Source organism: Gavia stellata, chromosome 11 (assembly GCF_030936135.1).
Source record: "Gavia stellata isolate bGavSte3 chromosome 11, bGavSte3.hap2, whole genome shotgun sequence".
Taxonomy (NCBI): domain Eukaryota; kingdom Metazoa; phylum Chordata; class Aves; order Gaviiformes; family Gaviidae; genus Gavia; species Gavia stellata.
This window is the reverse complement of record NC_082604.1, coordinates 11,872,462-11,899,102: the sequence shown is the minus strand read 5'-3', so window position 1 is coordinate 11,899,102 and position 26,641 is coordinate 11,872,462. Positions and strand designations below refer to the sequence as shown.

General features: G+C 37.0%; 1 protein-coding gene across 5 annotated transcripts in view; it reads right to left on the bottom strand.

Annotated features, from left to right (window-relative positions):
* Positions 1–226: 226 nt before the first annotated feature.
* Positions 227–26,641, bottom strand: part of AGFG1 (ArfGAP with FG repeats 1) — a 37,021-nt gene continuing 10,606 nt past the window's right edge. Inside the window, exons 3-14 of one of the 5 annotated variants that reach the window (XM_059822472.1) lie at positions 17,058–17,173; positions 16,347–16,509; positions 15,166–15,322; positions 9,179–9,298; positions 8,479–8,550; positions 7,317–7,526; positions 6,314–6,497; positions 5,512–5,591; positions 5,147–5,239; positions 2,037–2,195; positions 1,329–1,414; positions 227–953 (exon numbers count right to left, since the gene is read on the bottom strand). In XM_059822472.1, coding sequence (XP_059678455.1) covers positions 894–953; positions 1,329–1,414; positions 2,037–2,195; positions 5,147–5,239; positions 5,512–5,591; positions 6,314–6,497; positions 7,317–7,526; positions 8,479–8,550; positions 9,179–9,298; positions 15,166–15,322; positions 16,347–16,509; positions 17,058–17,173 — 1,500 coding nt within the window. In that variant the 3' untranslated portion in view covers positions 227–893. Of the gene's footprint in view, positions 954–1,328; positions 1,421–2,036; positions 2,196–5,146; positions 5,240–5,511; positions 5,592–6,313; positions 6,498–7,316; positions 7,527–8,478; positions 8,551–9,178; positions 9,299–15,165; positions 15,323–16,346; positions 16,510–17,057; positions 17,174–26,641 lie in introns of all 5 variants that reach the window. The other 4 variants (XM_059822473.1, XM_059822474.1, XM_059822475.1 and 1 more) reach the window with 4 other exon arrangements.

Here is a 26,641-nt window from a genome sequence, read left to right as displayed (position 1 = left end):
AACATTTTCCTGTTCAATAGGTCACTTCATTTAAGCTAGAACAGCAAGCTTAATCACCAGCACATAAACAAACATATCCAAGTGAGGCATGGCAAAATTTTAAGCTTAACTCACCTTTAAGCATATTACTTTTGATAACTCATCTGTCTATGAGACTCACAATATGTACATTTTAACCCAATAAAATGTTACTGCACAGAAATAATGCTACACAATTGGGGTTTTTTCTAATATTTATTTTTTTCACCTGCAAACTGTAGCAAAACATGATCAGCTTTATTATGCAGACAGGTATCCCTCTAACATTAGAGATTTAGGCATGTATAAATAGAAGAGCTCTTAGGAAAGGAAAACATTTTGAGAAATGAACAAACCTTAAATTTAACTTCATGACTTCCAATACCAATGGTTAAAATGATGTAGCTCATTCATTCCAAGAGATACAACAGCACCTTAAAGTGGCTGATCTATTTCCCAGTAACATTTTTCACATAACAATGTGTTAAAGTTACAAATACTGATATGCACAAATAGCTATTTTCTAAGAAAAATATGTACAGTACTGCAGCATAATGAATGTGGTATCTGCAATAACTTATTAGCCAATTTTAATATACATGATACCGCTACTTTTTACCTGCCAGTTCACAGGTTCAAGGATGTTACCACAGCCCTCTGTTTTGCACGTTATTACCTGATGGGGGGGTTGATTTTCTTGGTTTTGTGTTGTTTTTTTTTTTTTTAAAAGGTACACAATGCAGGCTTTTATTTTTACTTCTTAAAGACTTCTTTTGTGTTTAAAGCTAATATCAGTGAAACAAGACAACAGTGCAAGAGGCGCAGAGATGTTATGTGACCACATAAGAGTTCTTTTGGGTAAAGTGTCTATAAGGCTATAAGAAAGGATTAGTTGATGAGCTTCCTGTTGGAAATTGTCCTGTTGGTGCACCAGCCTGGGGGAAAATGAAAGAAGAGAAATAAGACAAACATTTAAGATTTTTTTCCATATTGTAAATTGTAAGTGCAGGATATATAAAAAGAAAACAACCTATTAGGAAATATTTCTGATTTACATTGGAGTCTTTTTTTGGTGGTTCTCTGAAATTACACTACTGTAAGAGCATGGTATACAAGTACCTCTGTTTTGATTTAAACAGGGTTACAAATGCCATGTCATCGTAATAATGAATTGCTTTTAGGAGATTCACATGCTGCCTTCTTTTCCTTCAAATAAGAAAAAATCTTTTGTGTGTCTCTAAATTAAGCATAACAGATTATGCCTCTTCAGACATACAGAAGTTATTAATATCATACAACAACTCACTTACCATAAAAGGGTTACTAGATACTCCAACAGCTGCAACTTGTCCAAAAGGAGTTACTACAGGCTTTGCCTGTCCAAATGTAGCAAAACCTGCTCCTTGGAAAGATAAGTGAAAAATATTAATACTAGTAACCAATCTTCAAAGAATTCTTTGCTGCAGCTCACACAGAAAAATAAGTGGAAGCTTGGACTGCACAATCAGGAAGATTGACCCTACTTAAACACTATCAGGAATATAAGTGTGAAAAAATATGTCTGGGCTTTTTATTTGTTTTATTTTCAACTGTTTGGAACTAATCCATTTGCAGTTGCTACATATGAACTTTTTTCAATGTTATTTTATCATTTACACTTAGGGAGAAAGTACTTCCCAATTTTCTCTTGCCTGTGTTGTACGAAGTTAGAGAAAGTGTTATAATCGGTTGCAGACACTCCAAAAATGAAGACAAAACAATCCTTCTTGCATAAAAACCCTTTAAGCCTGGGAATACTTATGATTTTAGTATCAGATTATGGTAAAATTTCAGTTATGTTACTGCACACAGCCAAGTCAGAAAGCTCAACTAAAGAGCCAAAACAGAGTGTGGGAACTCCTCAACAATATTATCAAGTTCATATAGAAAAATACATACCCATTATTGCTAACTTACAGACAGATAATTTTCTCCACGTTTCCAATTTAAACAAGATTATCTAAAACGTATAGACCTACCATTTGGCTGCTGAGCAAAAGCAGTCTGTTGAGGGAAAGCTGTCTGGGTTGGGAACGTGGGCTGCTGGAAATTGCCACTAAAACTAGTAGGAAGACTGTAGGAGGCAGGAGTTCCAAATCCTGCAGGCATGCTCATGGATGCAGTACCAAATGTTGCTGCTGGTAGGCAAAAAAATAACATTCAATTATTTGTAAGAAATCACTTTTTTCATGAGACAAATTACTGTAATGCCATGTTAAGTCTCCTAATGCCTCAGTGACCATACAAAAGTTAGGTTCAACTTCTACGGCCACTGAACTAATTTGTTAGTTTGGGTCACCACCAACTAGGTGCATAATTTACTTTTGCACTTTAAAAATTAATGTAATAATTTTAAATTTACTAGATTCAGCACATTCAGATATACTTTCTGAAAAGGAAATATTTTTTTTACATTCTCTACATTATCCCATACTTCACCCGGAGTTTTTCTGGTAAAAGTCTGTACACATCAGAAGCAAGCACTTTCAGGCAGCATAAGCCCCTCTGTTTTTCTCCTTCTGAGAAAAGCATGAAAGGATCTCCCTACTTCAAGCTGCATTACAGGAAGTTACAAGTCAGAAAAAAAAAAAAAGGGATACATGCATCCCCTCTCTCTTCATCCCATCCTTAATGTCACTTTAAAGAAAATTTTCACCATGCACGTTATTTGCACACAAAGTTCCTATTGCAAACGCTCTTACTGTTGAGGTAAGACTTAAAACAAAACCCAAAACTTTTCATCTGATTCTCTGCTGAACATTTCAAGTAAAGAACACACAGCTCATACGCTACTCCACATGCCTTCAGCAAATAAACAGGAGCACATTAAGTGCAAAAATGTAGTAACAAAACCATTATTCAGTCTTTTGGGAGTTATTCTTGAAAGGAGGAGCATGTAGAAGTTTTTTTGGTAGAAATACAGACACCAGGCATTTTATTCTAGTTACACATTAGACAGGACTTTTCTTTTGCAATGTTACAAGTTAGATTTTATGCAAGCTCAACTGTTTAAATATATTCATTTTTTAATGAATATAGTTTAATTATCAGTTGAAAAATTTACCCCAAAAGTATCCACAGGCAAGACATTATACATACATAAACTGCTGACAAGGTACACGCAAAACTAATGTACTAACACTGTTCTCAAGTTACAGATAGCAGAGAAGCTATTCAACAGGAAAACTTGCTTAAACAGCAAACAAAAGCACAACAAAATGAGCAGTGACTTGGGATATCCCAAAATGCATCAAGCTACTGTTGGTAGAAACTTCAAGAGTCACTCAACTTGTTAGCATTATATTGTGACCATGGAGGATATCAATAATGGTTTTGTTTCAGTTGCTTAATAGGTTGCCTATATCACTCTTCTCTCCCTTTGCCCACACCCACTCCATTTTAAAACACAGAAAGTCTTCCGAAATTCTACGCGCAGAGAACCAGATAGCTATCGATAAGCTTTTACAAGCAAGAACAATTAGCCACAAGAAACTTGATACCAAATGTGGCCACCTACCAAAATGAGCCTGAGGAAATATGTGAGAGTGCATTGCTCCCGAGAGGCCTTATGGAAGCCACAAAGAGACCAGACAATGTCAAATCATTTATACACTCTTGAACAGTCATTTCTTAGTTTTATATATATAAAAATATACACACACGTGTACCAAACAAATTGTTCGTAACATGACCAGCAATAGATTAAGCTAAGAAAACCATTAGAAATAAACGCTACAAAACAAATCTCCCATGTAATAAATAGCAGAGTTCATGCAGAAAGAAAGCTTAGCATAAAAGGACAAGCTACAAGTTTACACCTTACACCAAGAGGGGTAGAATATTATCTTTACTTATAGTCATTATCTCTGTTACCTAGTACCTAACATCAGTATAGTTGCCAAAGATTTGGAAACCCTGCAAGCCAAGGATAGCAGTTTAGAGGGTGGAAGGATAGAGTTGCCATATTCAAACAATTTTATCTAAAGAGGTTACGAGTTCTTAATGATGATTCAGAATAGCACAATTAGATGAAAATAAGGAAAAAGATATTTTGGTCATTAAATAGCTGAGTAAGTTTAAATGCATAATATCTCAAAAGGGACTGAAAACAGAATTCATTTTAGCAGAGGAAATGAATTTGATCAATTCAGTTTTAACTCAGCCTGATCAGTTTAATTAAGTCTACCTAAAACTTTGAGCAAAGCACAACTCAATGTTAAAACGCATACATCAGCAGATTTAAGTCTGTGGAAGTCCAGTTAATAGATAAAAGTGCCAAAATTTTGCAGTGCCTTTGGAGAGGAAAATTAGCATATCTAACAGTCATCTAAATCCAAGTTCAGTGTTTTAAAGAAAAGTACAAGTTTGCTTTTTTAAAAAGTGATTAAGTTTTTGTCTATGGAATTTTGATTGTACAGAATCCTCCCCCAGAAAATTAATGTAAATCACAACAGTAAAGATTATATTTAAAAATATGCTTTACTGTTATAAAAGAGAAAAATAAAGGACACCACCAATGTACTGAGTAAGTGGACTGGTGAGGAGCTAACAGCCAAAAAGCCTTGTCTTTCCTGGTTCTAGCCCCAGCTCTTTGTTTTTGAGGGCTTTCAGGACTTTGAGATAAAGAAAGAAAAAAAACAAGTGTACCAGCTTAGCAGCAGGGCTTTCAAGATCCCTGATTTCAGGGCAACCTGCGATGAAGCATGCTTCAAAGCCAAGGTTATAGTCTTGGAAGGTACCCAACTGGTAATACACAGACAACAAGTAGCTTAGGTAGTATTAGAAGATCTTAAACAGATCATTTTGCCATTTTTCATGGCCACCATTTGAAACCCTAGGATTGGGCCAGAGACAGGAAACTGATGTCCTCAGCCCAATAAAAAACATCACTTATCTCAAAAAAGTTAACACTGATTTCTGCAGCCTATTCATAAATATTGTACTCTACATTGAACAAACACACAACATGTCAAATAGACTAGAGACAGGTAATACAGAAAACCTTTAAGGAACAAGTTACTATGAAAAGAAAGAATCAGTGCAAGTCTTGAAAGAAAATTTCTCAAACACTCAGGGGTTTTTTCCTAACCTGTTGCTCCTCGGCTATTGGTCTGGAATGGATTTGTTGAAGGTGCCACTGGGGCAACAGGGGCAGCTACAAATGGATTTGTGGAAGGTGTTGCTGAAAGATAAAAAACAAACTCTTAAAAGTAGCCAATCTGACTCACATTAAGTTTACACAGCTTTTATAAAGATACATAAATAAATAAAATGACATGAAAATTTAGGAACTGATAATAAAATGCTTAATTTGAAATGCATGACAACAACAGTACTTCTTTGGCATCCTTTAGTAACTTCAGTATCACCAGTGTCAAAGTATAGCACTATCAACTAAAAATCAGTAAGATGTTTGCTTACAGTCCACAAAAGGTGTTAGTAACACTTATATACCTCCAAATGGAGCAGGCACACTCGAAGATGCAGGCTGTGTCTGTGCAGTAGCAGCCACGGGTACTGTTCCGAAAGCATTGCTGAAAATAATTCATACACTCAGTGAAGTCAGAATTGCTTGTTTAATAATTATATACAACTTACAATTATTGTTGGCATGTAAAAGAATAGAAAAGGAATGCTTACATGCAGTTTGCAAACCGCAATATAATTCACTGATGCCAGGAACTGAGCCCCTGATGCCAGGGTCAGAGACTATAACTAGTGCTGAGCAATGAAAAGTCCTCTCCACCAACAGCAGGAGAAAGAATATGGAAGCAGACACCATCAGCATAAAGGTTGCAAAGCAGAAGCTTTAGGGGCACTTGCAGTACCAAGCAGAGCTATAACAGGCATTTGGTATTTATCACTTTAATGATCTAAAGAAGAAGTAGATGGCACCATTTACATTATAAGTATCTGAATAGTTTTTTTGCCAGGGATGATGCTATGATTTTCAGTATGCATGCAACTATTCTGTACAGGAAAGTGTTACCATCTAACAGGTTTAGCATGTAATGACTAGAAAGGTGCAGAGAACATTCTGCTGACAGAAAGTATTCTTAATTTTGTCTGATAAGATATTATAAGATAGTACTACTAAAATATAAAACAAAGGATGCAGTTTCAGTAGCATCTCTAAACTCACTCAACATTTCCCTATTTAGATAAGAAATAAAACCAGATTGAGAAACAGCTTTGGCTTCAGCAATATGCAGAAAAGTAGCTCAATGTAGAGAGTCAGCTACTTCTAACAAAGTACCTGCTAACGTTACTGGTGGAAGTATACGCAATACTAGAGGTTGCTGTGGAGCTGAACACGCTGTCTAATTCTGCTAGAGCCGCATACTTGTCTGAAGATGCACTTGACTGATTTGGGGCTGACAATGCAGGACCTGCTGATGCTGATACTACTGTACTGAAGCCACTTCCTTGCTCACTACCACCTAGAAAGAAAAAAACAGATTAAAAGCGATGAAAGATGGTTTCACTTTCTGCCCTGCCAACACTGAGAACTAAATGAAAGTTCATGGACAGCTTGAGTTTCAGACTTAAAAATGAAATATGCACTAGGGCATATAGGAAAAAATGTGTAACATTGGCTATGAGTAAAGTGTCATGTTTCTATAGATATTCTGCAGCTCCAGAGTGCCTCTGGTTTCCCTAGAAAATAGTGACTCAATACTACCGTAATTTTCAACTAGAAAATTTAACAAAACACATACCCTCAAACTATCCATTTCAGAACAAAGCTCTACGTTACAAACTAACACAAGTTTTTAATACACCATTTGAGAAGAAAAAAGTTACAGAATAACTAGTTTTTTCCCCCCTAACTAAAAATCAACTAAATCCAAGTATCCATACTACTAGTTTATAAAAAACTAAAGCCAAATCTTTTGGGGGCAAAGAGATCGGAAAGCTGCTCTGGCAGTTCTCTGCAACTGTAGCTCTCCATTCAAGAGCCTTCACTATAGGTTTTAGTACAAATATAAAATATATACTTATATTTTTATATATTTTCAGTAATAGACATTTCCACTTAGAGTTATTCATCTTGATAGCAAGTAGGTTCCCATCCTTTTGGAGTGATGTTACATCTTAAAACTTACATCTTGCACATTAAGGGTACACTGACATGAAATTCTACTGATAACTTAAAGAAAGGACATTTTGAAATACGTTTACTATTTTGACATGCCCAGCCATCCTTGTGGTAAGTATACACATGTAGAATAAGCACATCAAAGAATAAAGTTTAATACCTTGCCCTGCACTGAAGATATTATCTAAATTAGCAAGAGCTGCATATTTATCAGCTGACTGGAGATTCGGTTTATTCACTGCAGCTTTACTGGCTGCAGTTGCTGTTGTGTTGCTCTGAGAAGCACTGAAGGCTCCAAAATCAGCACTGGAGGATTTAGGGAAGTTATCAAAGTGAGCAAAGTTAGCATTCACTGATCCAGCGCTTCCACCTGTAACAAATTAAGTTAAACAACATCAACACTCCAAAGCTAGAGAAAGTCTCTCCAACTGTAACTGATGGCACAATAATCCCACCTTTTTGTGGTTACATGAGGCAACATGTTCCCCCACCCCATCCCACACGTTTAAGACCCTTTCCCACTTCCTTCAAAGTTACATTGGGTCATCAGAAAACAAATTTTTTTCAGTCTGCAGATCAGGGACAAAAAACCCCCAAGCTTCAACAGCTTAAATCACAGTCATAATTTGATCTTGAAAAACTTTTCCTGTTTATTAGCTGTTAAAGTAATTTCAACAATAATATTCTGCTAGAAAAATAAGTATTTGTCTGAATCTTTAATATTCAAAATACAGAAGCTTATTTTTCCTGTCATATGTGTCTAATGAATAGCTACTATTTGCATTTACTTAATGATACAATGTTTAACCATTTCAGATGTCAGTCATCATTCTAAGCAAAAACCAGTGCCTAGAATTTCAGAAGTGGTATGATTCTATGCCAAGGTTTAAAAAGATAGTTTGGTTCTCTGTTCTCAGATTTTTAGACTACATCCAATCAGGAAAGAGGTAAGAGGGAAGACAAACACAGCTCTTTTTATACCAAGTCTCCACTGATTTCAGAGATACATAAATCAATTTTTAAAATCTGACTTCGGTCCACACAACTGAACTTCAGTTCAAATATGAAACCATTAGCTTCCATCTCTTCAGTGTCCACACAATTTAATCTAGGCAGGTCATGTACTTAAATTTAAATGAGTTGTTTCATTAAGTGTATCACATTTTGAAACAGTCGGTTGAGGATTCCACTCATACTACAGAACACACAACTTTCTAATAGCATAATCAAGAAGTTAAAACATATGCAACAGTAGGAATGAAAATGCTATACTACAATGGCATAAAAGAAGCAAGCTGAGTTTTCCACTGCGTGGAACTTACTGTGTACAGCCTGAAGAGGAAAAGCTGAAGTAAATTCACCCAAACTGCAGCTAGATGAAAGCGTTCTGAACGCTGGACAGCCAGAAATTGTGTGTGGGTTAAAGTTAAAATAAGAAGGGAGAAAGAAAATTGGAAAAAAGTTTAAAACGACACCACACTCAAAAGAAAAAAAAAAAGGAAAAGAAAGTCAGTCAGCCAAAGATCTAGACAAACAGCAAGTGTAAGCTCAAGCAGAAGTTCTAAAGCATGATCAAATTAAAGGAAAGCAAAATAAATCTTAGCAATAGGCTCTACACATGAAGTCAAACATACTGAAGTGTGTGCATATGCTACACAAATGCATAGACACACTTTTTTGGTACTGCGATGTGCTTTTGGGTCTACTGATATGCTTCTCTTACAAGATAGAAAGTCAATTCAACATTTATCAAAAGCAGTATGGTTTACTCTTTTCATAGTTATTTCAGGTGTAGAGCTACAAACACATAGTGCCATACATCAGACTTCTGAGTAGCATTAGGAAAAAAAGGAAAATCAACACCAAACAGAAGGAATTCATTTTGAGTTTCCCCAGAGCTTCAGATGGCTTGATTGCATTAAAGCAGGCAGATGCAAGAAATAAACTCAACTTAAGTACCTTCCAACATAAAGGTAAAGATTATTTCAATTAAGTATTAATCAAAAGTTCTAGGAGTTCTACCTGTATTTTGGGGCTGAAAAGAAGACTGACTTGCTGTGGGGAAACTTCCAAAATTACTCGAGCCACTAGACTGTCCAAATGCATCAAAGTTTGCAAAACCTGCATTTGCAGAGTTCTGCGCTGTAAATTGCAAAGGAACAAAACATGTTAATGGATATGGGAAATAAACACAAAAACAGATGTATTAACTGAATTCGTGGTCATGACAGCCTCCAAGGGTTATGTCCTACCTTGTAATTTCTTTTTACATGAAAAAATTATACATGATGTTCTACAACTGAAAGTTGTCTTTGAACAAGCTTTCACGAATCACCTTCACAGACCTGTACCAGTTAATGCTACTTCTCTCCTCCTCACACATGCTACTACTCACAACTGCATGACCTGATGAAATCCAGTTCAGCTTAACCCTAGAGTGTTTGCAGTGGTGGCTGGTCAGGGAAAAACAGCAAAAAAGTACAGAATACCAGATTTATACCTGTAGAACCCAGACCAGATATCAGTCTAAATGCTAGTTTCCAGAACTAGAATTTGTGGACTAACTGAACATTTCTTTGGGTGAATTTAGTTTGGCACCACTTGTATAGTTTTGGCTAGATTTATAAATTCATTTCACTGGAAAATTCAGTTTTTAAAAAACTAAATCAAGAGTACAGAAATATGGAAAATCAATACCAATGTCAAGAAGATAGCATTCATAGAGTGTATCCACAAAATAAAATCCAAGGAAATTTCAAATAGAATTTCAGTTTTCGCCTTCCTTTTGTGCCATACTATAGGAGAAAATAAAAGTTAACACCCATCTAATTTCAAACAGCTGGACATTCAAGCATCTATAGATTCAACAGGAATTGCATGCCTAACTGATAAGGTCCACAGAAAGTCTTAAACACTGTTATAAGCAAGGAGTAAGGGGAAAAAATGGTTTTAATCAAATGCAAATCAAACCTGTATGTATAGGTAACTTGAGTTGCTATCTAAAGAAAGCCCACAAAACACCTTCTAGAGTAACAGATGCACTACATTATATTTTTGGGTCAGGATTGATTTGTTTATTCTGGAGGGACATTGCAGATTAAGTAAATAAAAAAACAATAAATTACGCTGATTGTTTAGGTACTGTTACTTAATACCTAGATAATGCCAATAAAAAGCTGCATTATTTCACTTAATTTCTATCAAAAAAGCATCTGTGCTACAGATTTGTAAACTAAACCAACATTTTTATACAAACTATTGTATACCACAATGCTTTTAATACAAATGAAAGTGCAAGTATTTCCCTTCACATGGGATACCGGGAGAGAGGGAGGTTTGACTCTACTTGATACCACTTTTTATTAGAAGTATGCACGCATATTTGGTTTACATGGCACAGTTTTGGTAGCGGGGGCCTGCAGGGGTGGCCCCTGTGAGAAGAGATCAGAAGCTGCCCCCATTTCTGACAGCCAGCTTCAGCCAGCTCCAAAATAGACTTGCTGCTGCCCAAAGCTGAGCCCATCAGCAATGCTACTGGCACCTCTGTGGTAACATTTAAGAGAGGGTAAAAAACACTGTGCAGCAGCTGCAAGAGAGGAGTGAGAAAAATGCAAGAGAAACAACCCTGCAGACACCAAGGGCAGTGGAGAGGGATAAGGTGTTCCAGGCACTGGAGCACAGACTCCCCGGCAGCCCATGGAGAAGACCACGGTGAAGAAGGCTGTCCCCCTGCAGACCATGAAGGACCACGGTGGAACAGATATCCACACTGCAGCTAGTGGAGGACCACACCAGAGATGCCCTGAAGGAAGCTGGAGCCTATGGAAAGCCCATGCTGGAGCAGGCCCCTGGCAGGAGCAGGTTTTCTGTCAGTAGCTGTGACCCTGGGGGGGGCCCACACTGGAGCAGTCCATGCCTGAAGGCCTGTACCCCATGGAAAGGACCCATGGTGGAGCAGTTCTTGAAGAACTGTAGCCCATGGTTAAGAGCCCACATTGAAGAAGTTTGTGGAAGATTGTGTCCCATTGCAGGGAAGGGACCCCACAACGGAGCAGGGGAACAGCATGAGGAGGAAGGAATGGCAGATATGAACTGTTATGAACTGACTGCAACCACCATTACCCATCCCCCCGCACCGCTCAGGGGGAGCGGGTAGAAGAGTCAGGAGTGACACTGAGCCTGGAAAGAAGGGGTGAAGGTGGTTTTAGTTTGTTTTTTATTTCTCACTATCCTACTCTATTATTAATCTACAATAAATTAACTTAATCTTCCCCAAATCGAGTCTGTTTTGCCCATGATGGTAACTGGCAAGTGATGTCCCCATCCTTATCTTGACTCACAAGCTTTTTCTTCATATTTCTCCCCTCATCCTGTGAGAAGGGGGAGTGAGAGAGCAGCTTGGTGGACACCTGGAGGCCAGCCAAGGTCAACCCACCACAGCAGAGTCAACAAGCAAGTAAAAAAAAAAAAAAATCAATGAGAAGGCAAGGTCTTGGGAAAGTTCTGTCCTAAAATTTTCACCTTTAAAGTGAGCAAGCAGAAAGAGTTGACACAAACAGAGGAAAAATACTTTCTATTATTATGCCATCTGTATTGGTTCAAATAGCATTCTACAGACTTCAACTCCAAATTCCACAGTTTGGGTTTTTTGTTTGTTTTGTTTTTAAACCAGTACCTTTTTAAAGAGGAATAGATTAAGAATTCAACTGCACCTTGCTTTAAAACAAAAGTGAGGCTTTCATCCTGATGGATCAATTGGATAGGGGCTACTCAGAGACTGATGTTTAGTTGACCAAAGAGTATTAAGTACATAAATGTCACTCCTAGAATTGTGACAAAATTTCTCATTTTAACCACTCACACAAACAGACTATTATGTCAAGAATCTTAAATTAAATATCTTTTGGGTCTAGATTAAAAACTGGAACGTATTATATTACAGGCCACTTTTAACAATTTTATTGCATCAGCTGACACAGAAAGTATGATTTGCAAGTGGGCCCATGTTAAAGCAGTAGAGCTGTAAAGACCCTTCTGCAGAGTATTCAGATGTTAATCTTGCTTTATTTTATGTGGTAAAGTCTAAACCTACATAAAAGTGGCACAAAGGTAGAGACCAGGTAAGACTTGTACTTTCCTGTACCTGAACAATATGTAGATTAGCAATTCCAAAATCCAGTTCTCCATGCAGAAACCCAAGAACAACCTTAAGTTAGTTAAGGAACTGCAGTGGATTGCAGATTGGCATAGATTTACAACTGTTGTGACTACAGATAAATGAGGCAGTACAAAAGCTAGCTGGCTAAAGCTAGCTCCAGTACGACAGCACCAGTCATGGCAATGCAAGCTGCCCCTACAGTTTTTTGCATAGCTCCTTCTGTGAGGTTTGTACTACCTAGTGTGGAATAAAGACATGAAACATTGCAAAACCAAAAAACCTAAAATAAATTCCACATATATTCAATTACTAAATTGAAAGTAATTCTCTCAAAGACAATAACTATGTCATACTACTTTATTTCTTCTAGGTAAAGCCTCTTCTCTCTTGTTACCCATGATAGAGTTGTGCTGTGGCACTATGCCTTTTTAAAAATCTTTTGTGCAGGTCTTCTATTCCATTAGTTTATAGAAAGTCTACATGCCAAAAAATTTTATCTTTTTTGTCACTATTACCAGTCTATAAGCTACAGACAGAGAACACTTATCTACCAACATCTTCAAAATCTTATCATTTTGCAGAAATTATGGAACTTTACAAATTAAATACAGGCAAGTAAACGTAAGGTTAGCATGTTTCCTCTTCAACATGCAACAATGTCCTGAGCCAGCTTAGAAAACTCAGGAAGAAAGGAACATATCAAAAGTTTCACTTCCCGCATAATTTTCAAGCTTTACATCTGCACTTTACAGATCACAGCACAAGTTTGTTAATATTTTCCTATCAGCTGCTGCACTCAGTTGTGCCTGAATTGCAGGAACAGTAGCTTATACGGGAATACCTTAAATTTGCTGGTGCTCTTCCATGATTTCTTTAGTTAACCATAGCATATATGAAAGGAAAGAGAAAAGTCCATCCCCTGTAGGCATAGCTAAAACCAAGCCCTAAAGCAAGAACACCAGACCATAAACTTCAAGAAAGTAGTGCTAGACTAAGTGCAAGTTCTTCCATGTTTTGTTGTTGTGTGTAATTGCTAACAAAAATTACATGTTCATACAGCTCCTTAAATGAGCATTTAAAACTCATTTTTGCCAAAGCTGGCGGACTGATCAACCCTGCTTGTATTCTGAAGAGAAGAGTCAGTAACATTTCATTATTAGTTTCAGTTAACACTACCCTGTGGTTACTGTAAGCAGAACAAGTCTTACAAGTGTTTTACCCTAGCAAGTCAGAAAACACCTTCAGGTAAACCAGTCTGCAATATACATTCAGCTATCGCGTGCTCAGAATTAGATTTGTCTTTTAGAAACTGATTTAACAACCCTGAAACTGTTTTGGATTCTAAAACTTAAGGAGAGGAGTCATGGGAATGACCACAATGGTTAATTACTGAAACAGAAAACTAGTCAGTACAGCTGAGTATTCCTCTCAATTTTGCTTTTCAGCACTTATTTCAACCAGAAATTAAACAGACTCTTTTGTAAGATTATATTTATTCTGGAGTGTTCCTATTGCTTTTTATCCTTTTAAAAACTACCCAGAGATGCCGTGGAATTTTACCTAGATTCGGAACACAGTATTGAAATATTGCTTCAAGGGAATTTTCATCTCCTGAAACCCACAAAGAGTAATTAAATGTATATAAATACAGAATCATTTAGCAACAAGTTTGGAAAGAGTAAGTTATTAGAAAGAATTAAGTATCTGCAGTCTCTTCAGTAACACTGTACAACATCGGCCAGTCCAGCACAAGTTCTCCCGGGTAAGTATACCTCCAAGAAGATGATTAACATGTAAGATTTTATGTTAAGGATTTTACAAAATACAGAATAAGAATTGTTGTGGCAGTGTATTACTGAATTCAGCCAATTATTTCACAACATTTTTTTGAAAGTTAACTTTGAGAAAGCCTTAATACTTTGCTCAGTTCCTCAGGTGTGCCTTAAGTCCCCTCCATCATGCTTCCTCTCAGTTGTTAACAATTTCAGGACTGTTTTGCAAGAAATATCTCTTATTCTTGTTGGCTTAGCACCACAGTTTCTCTCAGAAAAACTAGATGAAAAGCCCATTGAGACAAGGCAGGCAAAGGTACTTTCCCACAATTACAATGCAAGTTAGCAACAACATACTTCAGTGACCACAGAATCAACTTTTTCTTTAGGATAGACTTCTATGGCTCAAGATCTTTGGCTGAAAATAAACCCTGAGGGCTCAATATATTTTAGTGAAGTCATTCTTCAAGAATTCAAGGCCTACCCCCACCCTCAGTCAATACATATGCTCAAAGCTTGTTTATTCTTCCTGAAACTACAGAATACTACTCACATGGGTAGCATTCAGTTTTCAACTAGACACACACACAAAAGAGATGGTCATTCTTTAAACTGAGGAAGCCTTTGTTTTTCTTTGAACAAATTGACAGTTATTGGCAATGCATTTGAACTCCCTTTAAGTCTCTTTACCTGCTTTCTTTCCATGAATGCTCTTCCTAATAATTCTCAGAAAGAAAACTGAAGGTCTAATTGAAGGTCTAATATCAGCTTTTCCCTACATTCTGTTACTCATCCTCTCACTCTCCCCTGGAGAATTTAAAGTTTAGTAGTAGGCAGAAACAGTCTAATCATACATATCATAGAAAATAGCTACAGCAACTCCCACTTAAAAAAGCAGTATTATCAGCCTTTATGTCTTCAACCTTTCTTTATAAATATCTAAAGGAAATCTTGAGCCATACAACATTCTCAAGGCACAGAAATTACATATAGCTCATGAAGAAGTTTAGTCTAAAGTCATCAAAAGTTAAAACTACATTTTATACATTTAAAAGGGATACACTGCTCAGAATACTTACCTGTATGACTGTTGAAGTGTGCAAAATTAGCAAAATTGGCTGTAGCAGTTGACTGAGGAGGAGCAGCAGCAAATATATCTGAGCCAAGGTCACTGAGGAGGTCAAATTGTTTCTTTTCTTGTTGCTGCTGTCCTTGAGACCGAACTACAACAGGAGACTACAAACAACATTTCAATTAACTAATACAAAAAAGCTGATATTTTACCAAACTGACTTTTGCAAATTACTAGAAGGGTAGACTAAGCATATTTCTTTAACAAGCCATTTATTCCTGAAGTTCAAGATGCTGTATACAGGACAGACACTCCTCCTATAGTATGAGGAAGACAATCTGTTTATGCTACTATGGTGGCTTTTAATGGAACTCTGCAGCAGATTTCCATGGGTTAATAGGGCATAGAATAACAAAGTAGCAGTATATAAACAACTTCAAAATTATGTATTTAAAACTCCAAATACTGTACAAACACAAACAATAAAACTTAATTTTACAAGTTGGAAAATAATTATTCACTGCATTCTGAAAAAATCTTCAGAATTCAGTATAGGGAGAGAAAAAATGAATAATTTCATAGTAAGGCTGCAAGCCACAAATTTCTACTGTTTGAGTCTTAAGAGGTCCATTCAAGAGTTGCCTGTATCCTAAAGGTAAAACATTTTTCAAAAAAATGTCTTCCCTCTAAAATTTAAGTACATAGTGTTGTTTGGCTTTACATAACAGCATACAGACAATCCCTGAAAGCCACTTGGTAAGACAGTTACAGAATGCATAGCAAGTAATAATGAACATGCATGCTTTTCATCCACATATTCACTACTAATCTCATGGTTAACAGCATCAGCCATTTTACTGTTTTCAAATAAAACAAACATGAAAACTTATCACATTAGGTTCAAATTTTAGATATATTTAAGCAAAGGACAATCATAATTAAATTTGTCAATTACACAGGAAAATTCTGCTTACTGAAAATAGCCACTAAAAAAATCAATTTAGTCAACAGAAACAAGCTTAATTTAGAACCTGATCTGCAAACACCTGTAGACTTCAACAAAATACATAAAGTTGTCTTTAGTGATCATATTATGTAACAGTTGCTATTGCAAGAATTCTTGTGCCACTAAAAGAGAAAAAAGTACTGCTGAACAGTTCTGTGCTCTTCAGCTCTGTCATTACTCACTTGGCTAGGTGTGCCCTTGTTTAAGTGCAGTGTGGGTGCAGCTTCTCCCAAGAGAGATTTGAGTGGCTTCACCTCAGGTGTGCTGCTTGTACTACTAGCAGAAGACCCCGATATAGATGCATGGACTGATGCCACCACCTTTGCTTGCTCTGGAGGAACATACCTACATTTAAAAAAAAGCAATGGTTTATACAAATTTAACATAAATAGTTCTGCTCAACATTCATAAGACTCAGGTATGAGAACTGGTAGATCTCAGCTTTGCTGTTTTAACCACTGACCCTGCAACAAATTCTACCAGTGATTTGCAAAATACCCATTATTTAAATATGCCAGATATTTTTTAAAAAATGGACTAGAATTCCAAGTCATCAACATATTATAGCACTTATTTAACATAAGCCACACGTGTCTTCCATCTTCTAATAAAAGCCTGCAAAACCCTTACTTTACACTGTTGTTGACATCCCCTTAAGCCATTTCTGTTCCATCAATATGAAGTACACATTGAGAAACTTCTTTAAATGGTCTGTCTTCTCTGCTTCCTGTAGGAACTCTGAATAAAGTCCAGAAATCATTTTACTTTACAGAACTGCATGAGCTAGTCCAAAGAGCACACAAGAAGGAAAGCACACTCAAGAATGTGAGGGTAACAGTCCATCTTCACTTCTGGTCACAGAGGCAATCTTTATAGTTGTAAAGCTATCTTACCATCTTTTCTTTTCATATTTTTCCTGTAGAAATTCCTTTACTTTCTGTGGATCCCTGAAGTCTGGAATTGCTGATGATCTATCATCAAATAGGCCTAGCCAAATCTGTTTGCACACCTAATAAAAAACCAACAACCACAGATTAATCAGAAAATATCTTAATTCAAAACCTATTTAATTTTACAATTATTAATACATAAAACCATTAAAAAGTGTGTAGCTGCATATTTTTTGTTTCAGACTGAGCTGCTTTAACAACTGACTGGTGCACCATGTACTGATCTAAATACTTAAAAGTTGAAAGACCATCTGTCACAGCAGGGCAAGCAAATCCTAACATCCAATTTCACCACCAAATACTGCTTTTACAAAATATTTGTAGTATGTACTCGTAAAGGGGAAAAGCACCCGATTTCTGCTTGTGATCCAAGACTCTTCTCCTTCACCTAATTCTACACAATCCCTTACCTGTACTTCAGGGTTTAAACTGTTCCGACAGATTCCATATGCCAAAAGCCCCAGACAGTAGCTTTTAAAGGATCTGAAGTTTAGTATTTATACTTACTATTTGAGTATAGGAGCTTTTTTTCCAAACAGTCTTTCTTACCATGAAGCAGTTTCTATGGTATCATATACATTTAATTTGAGTGAGGCTGTGAGAGAAGGAGGGAAAAGTACTCTTGCTCTGCTTTCATTTTCTAACTGTAGTTGTGAGTGAGCAAAAGTTGAAGCAATTGCAAAATTCTCATTACGTTCAGCTTCAATTCCTGATCAAAACAACAGGAAAGGTGACTGTTTTCAAAACTAAACAAGACATAGAAATTGTCACACTTAAAACATTTTCTTTAAGCACTTACGACTACTCCATGAGTAACCTGAATATGCGCCCAAACAATATACCAAACATTAGCTACCCTCTAAAACCAGACTCTGCCATTTTAGAACAGGTTTCTTCCAGATGAATGGAGTCAAAAAAGCTTTGTTTTTATGATGCATACCCTTTCTTCCCACACCCTAAAATAGTCCTGACCATCCCTCTTACATGCCTCTTACAAATGTTGCCCTCTATCCCTGCAATCGTGTCAGGTTTTCAGCATTGTCCCCATGACCTTCAGAGGAAGCACATGCTCTAACAAGCAAGAGCTGATAAACTGATTGCCCTGAAAGTTGGCAAATCAAGGTAGAAGCTGTGATACTTCCACTACATCATCTTCCCCAGAGAGGTTTTCTTCTTTACCTGGCCAGCTAACTTCACCAAAACTGTAGCAACTTAGCATCTTCGGAAGCGCTAGTTGTTGTATGTGATAAATCTTACAGGTAATTTCAAAGATTGCTCAGGATTAAAGAGATTAGACAGACAGCATAAGTATGCATTTCATACTCTATGTCTTGATTTTTTTATAGCCTGCTTGCATGTCCAACACTCTACAGTCCTTATTGTCATCTACTGCATAGAGACAAACAACAACGGGAAACAGATCTAATGATCAAAGGATAGCTCTAAATTAGTGATTTAAATACTCATCTAAAAATAAGATCAGTAGCTCCTACTTCAAATAAACTCAGCTATTCAGCATTCATTCAGCAACTGTACTCCACAAAAGGGTTAAGTTCAATGCACTGACTTGAGTTCACAGATTTAAACAGTCATTACTTGCAGTAAGGTGAAATGAAACTAAAGGTATTTAATACTTCTTCATACAAAGTTAGAAGATATAAACTTAAACAAAAAAGTCACAAGTCTGTTCTAAAATGCCAATAGCCACTTCACGCCAATAGCCTGAAGTGCTATTTTAATAGTAGCAATCTTTCACAGAAGCACTACTTTTTGCTGACAAAATTTATAAAGTCAGAACATTTATGGGTATAGCTTTAACCATCTGCAGTGGATAGTCTGATGGGGGCAGCAGTAGTATTTCTATACTTAGGTTTGTGAGTATAACTGTACCAACTAATAGTCATATGATTGCTAGGAAGAAGAGAAGTCCTGTTTATGGCTAGTTACAGAATACCTGGCAGCAGGAGTTGGTGGTGTCTAAATCTACACAGCCCTGTTCCACCCCACACCCCTCAATTTCAGTATTGGGAGGAAAATCAGGAAACACTGAAGAAAAGGAAAAGTTCTGCCTAATTTCAGACAAGCAGGAAGACAAGTATTAGAACAGCCCCTACTTGATCCCACACCTAGCAGAATAACACTCAAGGTTGTACCTTGATGATCAGTTTGCATCCAGCCTAAGATGTGAAATGAAAGAGAATGAAAGAGAAGGTCCTCTACACCACCCATATCAGGCCATTAGATTACTCCCCCGTTTCCTGCCACCCAAAAGAAGGCATATCAACAGAATCTCATCACAATTGCCATGTCACTAGTACCACTGTACCGAGGTCAAGTCACAGCAACAGTCAAACCACAATCCAGTTTTTCACTTTCCTCCCTCCCAGTCTTCTGCCTCATCTTCACCCTGAAGTGCCTAAGCATTCAGAGGGAGGGGAAAAGAAAAAAACACACCACCAACCAACTGTGTGTCAAGTAGTCTCAAGCCTTCCTGACAGGCAATTTCTAGGAGAAATCAAAAAATTAGGTCCTGTGTGACTTTAGATCATTTACCAGCTATGCAGCTATAGTAGATAATAGTTCTATGAATACGCAAACAGGTACAAAGGAGGACTGTGCTGTCGTCCAAACACATTGTTAGTTTAAAATGATGCAAGCTTCTTAAAGGCATCAATTCTTGCATTGCAATTTTTGCAAACCTTCAAAAAGCAGGCTTCCAAAAGCGTTTCCTGGAGCAACTAATTTCTAAGTACTTAACACTAAACCAGTAACAACTGAAATATACTTTAAGTCACTATTATAACTTATTTAATTAAACCTGCCAGGCACCCTTTATTGGTTCTTTGTTACTGGTAGCAGAGAGAACAGTATTACTAATGGGCAACACAAAACCACCAAGCAAAAAAAACTTAGTCACACATGCTTCAGCAAGAAGTTTGACAGTTTGACAGAGTTTGACAGCAGTAGCTATACAAACACACGTTAAAACATTTACTTTACCACACCAGAGATGCAAATTAAATTTCACGTAAGTTTCTTTTAAGAAAAGAGTTCTCGGAGAAAGTACGATTTCTTAGAAGTCTTAAATGCAGACAAGTCCTTTAGAAAGTCAAATTTTAAAGCTTTAATACCACACAAGAAACTATTAAAAGGCACAGTTTTGTCTATTTTTGTATGAAGTACCACACAATGCTTTGAACATCAGCAGCCATTCCAAGCAAGCATTCAGAACACAATAAAAGGCCCGTTGTCTTTCCTTGTTTGCTGGTGACCTGTATGCTCTTTCTAGCTATACTTTTGTTACTATCATCTGACTTGACAGGGATCCACAATACTGCATTGATTAATGCTTCAAGCGAGCCATAATACACAATTTTCAGCTATCCACAAAAAAGAAAATGGCAGTGTGCTGTGCAATACCATAGGATGAAATCAAAATTGGAAATTACAATTAAAAAATATTGTCAGAGACAGAACTTGCATCATCATACAATTGTTTCTGAAATAGTTATCTTTCCATAATCTTAAAATAAGTCACTAACAGTACTGAATCTCATGCGAAGAAAAGTTTGCTGTGAGAAACATGAATATTTTTACTGATCAGGCCACCACTTTTTTAAATTTCAAAGCTATTTAAAAGTTACTCTTATGATAAAGATCAAATAAATTTATGCCATACAACTTGCTGCTGAGTTATGGTGGGGAATAATCACTTAGCATTTACATCTTCGGTACCCTGATAATTCCCCACTAATCACAGCTTTTAAATACACTATCTGAATTTTACACCACTTGAGATACTAAAAGATTAATTCTAACAAAAAAATAATTAGTGGAAATGTAGAGATTGGCAACTTTAGTTGCCAATACTTCAACATGAGCTTCAGTTCTATGTTCTGGCTGGCCTGACAGCTGTCTAGGCAGGACATCTGAACGAACTAGCACACAGTTATTCACAGCACATACAGACTCTTGCCCAGCCACTACTCACAGGACATAGGGAAAAAAGTGCAAAAAGACAGTAAAGGGCATATAAATTTGCACAAAACCCAGCTTTAAGTAACCCGTCACTCTACTGAACACTAAGTTTTCTCCTTAGTTTTCTGATACAAACTTACTACTTGAGGAAAAAAAGGAAGCAATTTTCAAATGAAGCAAAAAAATCAGAACAATATATGCTTTGAGAAATTTGAATTTGTTATCCCAAAAAGCACATATTTGAAAACACCTCTCTACTCTAACTACGCCATACATAAATCAGACTTGCAGAGCTGATTCAGAAAATGCTTCTGCCCAAGTTTCATGATACATCTTTAGCTCCATTTTAAGATAATTACTCACTCCTTTGCTTTTACAGATAATACATGAAGAAGCATCCTAACTCACCACAAAATACACAATGTTACTGTTAAGGTATCAGGCCTAAAAATTGTATGGCTTTCGGATATCCTTCTACATCGCACCACCTTCTTGGGGATACTCTGTTTCAGCCATTTAATATTAATATTGTTCTTTTTGCAATAACACCACAAATAAGCCGCTGCTCAAAAGCTCTGTTCATTCACCAAAAGCCTTGCTATACTACTCCTTTTGATAACCAAAGCTCTATTAAACAAAATGCTCAGCTTAGAGGAGAAGAGCCTGGCAAGCTGGAGCCAAGAGTAAACATTCAAGTTATGTGAAAGCCCCTAGAAACAGTGGAACATATCCAACAATCCATAATCATTGTCTACTGTCCCTGAAAAGTATAATTAGTCCATGTCCCACTGGTTCACCAATGCAGCAAGAAGAAAAAAAGACAGCATTGAAGTCAGAATGATTAAGCATACGAAGCATTCGAAAGTCTACTTTTGTTAAAGGGTTGACAGAAGCAAGACTTTGAAGTTTTGCCTGCCTCTACTACATTGTGGGAGCTGCTAAGTAACAAGACAAAGCAAAATTTTATCTTGTCAGGTAACAATAAGTAGAAAACAAGATTCAGCAGTTATCTTCATGAAATTTGAAAGTTCATGAGAATCCTTTTACAACTGGTTTGGGAAGAACAGTACCTGTTCTCTGCCAACAAGCTCCAATACTGCAAGGGATGTCATTAGACATTTGGCAACTAGATACTGGGAAGTTCAGAATTAGATCAGTAAATACAGCATGAAGCAAAGAGGGAAAGAGTATCACAACCAGCTTCAACCTACTCACCCTGACCTAAATAAAAACCCAGGAGGCAGCAAAGCAGAAACTGTGAGTTGCCGTACCTTAAATATATCTTTGAAAGGAGAAATTGGGCCAAGTGCATATTGTATGTTCTAATAAAGTCTTTACTCAAATTTCTCTTCATACCATTGGTTTCCCTGAAACTGCACTCAACAGCTATTCTATCTGAGGGAGAAACTGTTTTCCCTAAAAAACCCCTACATTTACCTATCTTGTTTTCCACACACTATTTACATTTGTAATTCTACAGTTTGAGTAATTACCCTTGTTTTCAGCTTTAACACAAAGGAAAAAAGAACTCATCCCACTCATTGCACATCTGGTACTCCACAAAACAAAGTTGACCAGAAAGGCTTCTGGTTTAGAGTCCAGCCTCATAGTGACATTTCATGCTTTCAGGAGTTCCAGGCAGGACTCAAAGGCTAAGAGGAACATAAACGTACCTGTTTTCCACAAATGTTTAGCTTTTGGTTTTGATTCTAGGTTTGTTGTCATGTTTAGGGGTGTTTTGTGTGTGTGTTTTTACAAAAGGTGGGGAAGGACAGGCACACTAAAAATCTGCTAATAAGGAAAAAAACCTCAGCAGTATCCATCAAATTCCGTAGAAAGCCTGAGACAATCTGAGATCTCAGTTATTTATATTCCAGTGCTACATATTTCAACTACCAAACAACACTTTACCATGTCATAACTATTTCACTGATACAGATCTCCAGTGCGTGTGGGAAGGCGGATATGGGAGAGACAAAAGCCTTCTGCTTACACAACACATTGAGCCACCACACTTTAAAAACTCCTGTTAGCATAGTTGTGCTAGTTAGGAATAATAAAAATTCAGTTAGGCCAGCAAAATTAAGTTTTTGCTCTTGAAGCCGCCTTCTCTTGTATGCAGTGAAGGCAGCACAGAAAGGAAAAGCTATAATAGGACAAGTACTTCTGCTGGTAGAAGCTGCACTTCAACAAGAAATAGCATACTACTAGACCTACAGCAACAGAGCACTTCTTGTTTAGATCCAGACATACCATTGCATAGGAAGATTACACATGTCAGTCTAGTTTAAAAAGCTTTAATGAGATATTATCTTTCAGGAGCCTGGTAAATGCCAAATTAGATTTCTTCTTCTTCCCCTCCCCCCCAATAAAATATCCTCAGTTATGCACCAAATGTAATGCTGACAATGCAAAGAACTACAGATTACCACACAACAAAACTATGTTCCAAAACATAACACTCGCCACAGGAAGAAAGATTTGGAAACAATTCCCTTACGTAAGCAAGTTATAGCTTTGTTTAGTAATTCAGCACTTCTGATGTCAATATTATTCATTAATCTCTGTAGGTTAAAAGAATTTTATAGTACCAGTATACTGATTTCAAAGCCAGTTTGGGTCCAGAAGCTACAGCGGCTTTCTTAAACACAGAGTCCAAGCTCGTAAATCCTGCTAACAAAGACATTGTTCTATACACAATCAGCTCATGTATCTCTATATCGTATTAGCAGAACCAGGCATGTACTACAAGGACACCTGACTGCACAGCGCATGCTGTCAGGACTCATCAGCTCCAGCTTAGTACTGCTCTTTCCACTCCAGGGTTTCTAGGCCACATTCCATAGTAAACGAGATTCTAGGAAAACATTTTGGTAAGGCCAAACACCAGCTCTGAACAAGCCCCATACCGCTACTAGTTCTGCAATTGTGTGTTCTCCTGGAATCTGGAGTGTGGGAAACTGGTAAGAAACGCTTGTGCAGGTGCTGTCAAAAGTCAGGAAGACTGGCACAAAAACAAAATTAAGCCCTGATAAACTAATCCCAAGCAGTTGAGCATACCCACATAGCATTCTACTCATTAGCTCAGGTAAACATGATCTTTGCCCCCAGATAAACACAGTTTTTTCCAAATACAAGACCATCCAAATAATTTTCTTCCACCATATGCATATTAGAATAGGCTATTTAGAAAGGTTACAACACACATGGCACTTTTCAAAAGTGTAGTAGAAAAATTAGCTATGTAACTGGTTTGCCTCATAATACTATTTTTCAGCTTCAGGGGAAAGCTTCTGAATAAATATTCACAGCTATAATGGCAACATGAGATGAGTACCACCTCCACTTTCTGCAGCAAGTTCACTTTCTACTATCATTGCACTACTGAATCAGAGGCCTAATCAACATTAGCATCATTTGATTATGAGTATTCAAAAAGAACCATCTCCATACCACTCGCTCCTCATTACTCCTAACATGAAAATACAATGTGAAAATACCTCACACTGCTCTTCATGAAGAAAATGAGGAGGGGGAAAATCCCACCCAGTGAGTCAGAATTGCCTTTATCCTTCTAAAGGACTTCAGAAGGCACTTGAGGAGTATCAGCTTCAAGATGTCTCCATTCTTGCTGCAAAAGTGAGCTAACTCCAACATTAGCAAAACCAGAGTCTGGACATCTGTTTATACCTGCAGATGAGTAAGCAACACCAAAATATTGATGTTTTCTAATACGCTAAAAAGATTTAAATCTTTATTTGAAGCAGTAAGAACTCATCTGAAAAAAAGTTCAAGTTACCTGTGCCAGAAAGACATTCCTTAGAGGTGTATAGGCAGGGAAAGAGATGGTGTCTCACACCTGAAGAGAAGCTGCTCTGAATATCTCTTCTCAAAGCAGTCACTTTGTGGACGTCTTTTAGTAACTGAATGTTTTACCCACGTGTGCCACAAAGATGGCAATTTGTGACAACTGGGGAAAAGTCACTATTTCAGAGATCAGGACTTTTTTTTGGTTTTTTGTTTTTTTTTAAGAGAACTTCAGCCTCATACAATACCTTGACCTTATAAATATTCTTTGAACAAGAGTGGAAAACTACTTCCTCTAAGAACAACTCACCACCTTAGTAACTACCTTATCTCAGGGAAGCTTTCTTGCTATTTTGCTTTCTATTCAGAAAAAGTTCCCTGTTGTACACCATGATCTACTCATCTGGAAGCAAGAAAGCTTACTACAGAGGCCTCAGCCATGTTGGAGAAAGACTGGGAGGACAAAGCAGGAACAAAAGTATTTTACAAGCTATAGAAAAATGGAAGTTAAACATACTAGATTGCAAAAAGTTGAGGGTTTTCTTATATATATGGCTGCAGAACTAAAACAACTGAATGCTACCACATCTAAACCATTCAGTGACTGTACTTTGTTTCACATGTCCACATTCTAAAATGTTGGACAGTTCCATGTTTGAACAAGTTTATCCTAGAAAATGTCATTTCTTAATATACACACAAGAGCTACCTATGTTGAAAAGCAAGCTAAGCAAAGAAGGTTTTTTGTCAGGTCAGATGAACTTCACCTGCCCAAAACTTTATCTTATCTGCAGGTGAGTATTCCAAAGTCCAATACCAACAAGAGAAAGCAAAATGCTTATTTAACTACTACAACATACAGCATGACAAAGTGAAGACATATTTAACTAAGTTTTAAACTTCTAACTGTGTTTAAAAGAATACCACTTCTGCTCAGTATTAGAGCACCTGTTAAATCTACCATCTGCAATTACAAATATCTATTCAGTGTTACTTTAGAATTAAGGCAATGCACTGCTACCCAACAACCCAAAACTAAACTCAGGAGGACATCTCCATTTCTGAGGTAGCTCATTTAAATCATTGCAAAACTTCAGAGGAATAAGTACTACAAACACAAAGACCCCTGCTTTTGAAACATAGTATAGCATTGCAGAGATGTGTGAACTTTATGTCAATAATAAATTCTGTATCAACTAAATCATTATGATTGGCACATTAGTCAAATCTGTAACAAGAAGGACAACTACACTAATCAACTGAGTAGGTTTCTTAACTTAAGATTTCAGAGCAGTAAAAAAGAAAAAAAGAGACTAGTAGCATTCTCTAGCCATTGCAGATTCAGTGAAAAACTGAAATTAAAACAGATGCAGGGAGGGACGGACACACAGAGGCACACACACATTTTCCTTTATACTTGTGAAGCTTAAAGCAAAGCTGGAGTTTACAAGCTAATCTTAAGGGAAGAGACTCCAACATACTATATCCAAACCCAGGAAAGATTCTTTATTATTCTCCCTATGCAAAAAGTCAGCAATGTGCTATACATTATATATATACACACATATATGTGTGTATATATATATGCAATGTTGTACAGCTTTAACACGCCAAAACAATTAAAAAACTAGTCAAAGCCATTAAGAGTATTTTATAGTGTCTGAAAGAGTTTAGACCTTGTTCCAGCTCTGCCTAGAGGAATCATCCACTAACAGTCATTTTCAACAAATAACACATACTTA